Source organism: Odontomachus brunneus, unplaced genomic scaffold (genome assembly GCF_010583005.1).
Source record: "Odontomachus brunneus isolate Ranch 3 - 2012 unplaced genomic scaffold, Obru_v1 Obru_scaffold_048, whole genome shotgun sequence".
Classification (NCBI taxonomy): Eukaryota; Metazoa; Arthropoda; class Insecta; order Hymenoptera; family Formicidae; genus Odontomachus; species Odontomachus brunneus.
In genome coordinates this window covers 1,035,390-1,037,251 of record NW_022639498.1, presented here as the reverse complement: position 1 = coordinate 1,037,251, position 1,862 = coordinate 1,035,390, and the positions used below count along the sequence as shown (strand labels likewise).

General features: G+C 44.4%; 1 protein-coding gene across 1 annotated transcript in view; it reads left to right on the top strand.

The window, feature by feature from the left end:
- The first annotated feature begins 665 nt into the window (after positions 1-665).
- LOC116844967 overlaps positions 666-1,862 on the top strand; it is a 3,897-nt gene continuing 2,700 nt past the window's right edge. The window contains exon 1 of the mRNA XM_032817172.1: positions 666-1,715. Within this exon, the coding sequence (XP_032673063.1) occupies positions 666-1,715 (1,050 nt within the window). The remainder of the gene's footprint in view (positions 1,716-1,862) is intronic.

The window sequence follows — 1,862 nt, the reverse complement described above, 5'->3', positions numbered from 1 at the left end:
GCCTCCTGCGACTATCCGCCGCCCTCTCCGACATCGGCGTTCCTGCATCCTGCGCCTCCTGCGGCTATCCGCCGCCCTCTCCGACATCGGCGTTCCTGCATCCTGCGCCTCCTGCGGCTATCCGCTGCCTTCTTCATGTTTGACATGCCTGATATTAACAGTCATTCCTGCGGCTGTTCGCTGCTTTCTCGCATTTTAGTAGTTTTTAAAAAATAAACTAAGTGTGTTACTCGTTCTAAAAGTATTCGGGAATCTTTCATTAATTTTTCTCTTTTCGAACAGTATTCTCTTTATACGTGTTATAACATATTTTTGGTCCTTCGAGCCGGATTATACGCAAACTTCGCGTGTGCAGATAGTACGCAAACATCGCGTGTGCAATTAATGCTCAAGTGCAGTTTGTGCGTGCGGTTTTCACGTACAGTTCGTGCGTGTACTTCGCGTGCAGTTCGTACGTACAGTTTACAAGTACAGTTCGCTTGTGCAGTGCGTGTGTGCAGTGCATGGTGCAAGAAACTATTCGAGATTTGATTTTTTAATACCACGTCATCATGACAACTTTTGAGGCGAGAATCATCCTGCAGCAGAGTCGATTTAACTTAATCGAGCAAGCAGCTGTTGAATCTTGGAACCCATCATCAACTCCGCAGTCCCGATAGCTGATAATGACCCGACTACAGGTTTTGGAGCAGAACTGGGATAAATTCCACACCGATCACGAAAGTATTTGTCAGGAGAGCCGTGAATCGTTGAAAGATCAACCATATATAAAAACGAAGATGTACGAGCGGTGTCAAGCATTTTATGTGCATGCACGCGCGAGTCTTTTGAGTCAACGTGACGATTTAGACTCTCGACCACCGACGAGTTCAACTCTTTTCACTACTCCTATTGCCTCTATGTCATCTCATCGCGTCGCGTTGCCCAGGATCACTATGCCGCAATTTTCGGGAGAATACAAGTATTGGGTGCCCTACCGCGATTTATTTTCTTCATTAATTGGCAACAATCCTGATCTAAGTAACGTTGAAAAAATGCACTACTTGAAGACCAGCCTCTCCGACCAGGCCGCGCTACTTATATCAAATCTATCAATTTCGGGCGAGAATTTCACGATCGCGTGGGATGCTCTTGTAATGCGATATGAAAACAAGAGGTTCCTTATCGCTGCTCAGTTAGATAAGCTCTCCAATCTGAAGCCGTTGAAACCACGATCAGCTCGAGGACTTAATTTATTTCTCGCCACTATTAACGAAGCTTTGGGAGCTCTTCGTGCGCTGGGCTGCCCGATACATTACTGGAATGATTTACTACTACATCAAATAATCAAATTATTAGATCCTAGCACCCGTGAAGCGTGGGAAATAAAGCTAGGCCCCACCACGATATCCCCAATTTTTGCGCAATTTGAGGAATTTTTAACGGGTCGAGCTCGTGCATTAGAGAATTTAGAACTACATGCGCCCAATACCATTTCAGTGCGGGAGCGTTCTAATTATTCAAATGCTCGAATTTTCATACCGGTTAGGACTAATTTAGCCACATCTAACGGATCTAAGAAAGACAAAGCCTGTATTCTATGTAAAAGGTCGCACTTTCTTATCAGCTGTCCAACGTTTCAAGCTAAGTCTACGCAGCAACATTATGATTTTGTAGTCTCACAACGACTTTGTTTCAATTGCCTGGGCGCTCATTCAGTTATAAATTGCCGGTCGGTAAGACGATGCTTTCGATGCGGTAAAAAGTATCATACTTTGATATACCAGCAGCACTCGAACTCGCTTAGCCAGAGCTCTTCGTTCGCATCATCGACCAGCGTTAATGCTCGTGAAAATGCTTTTTTTTTTTTTTTTTTTTTTTTT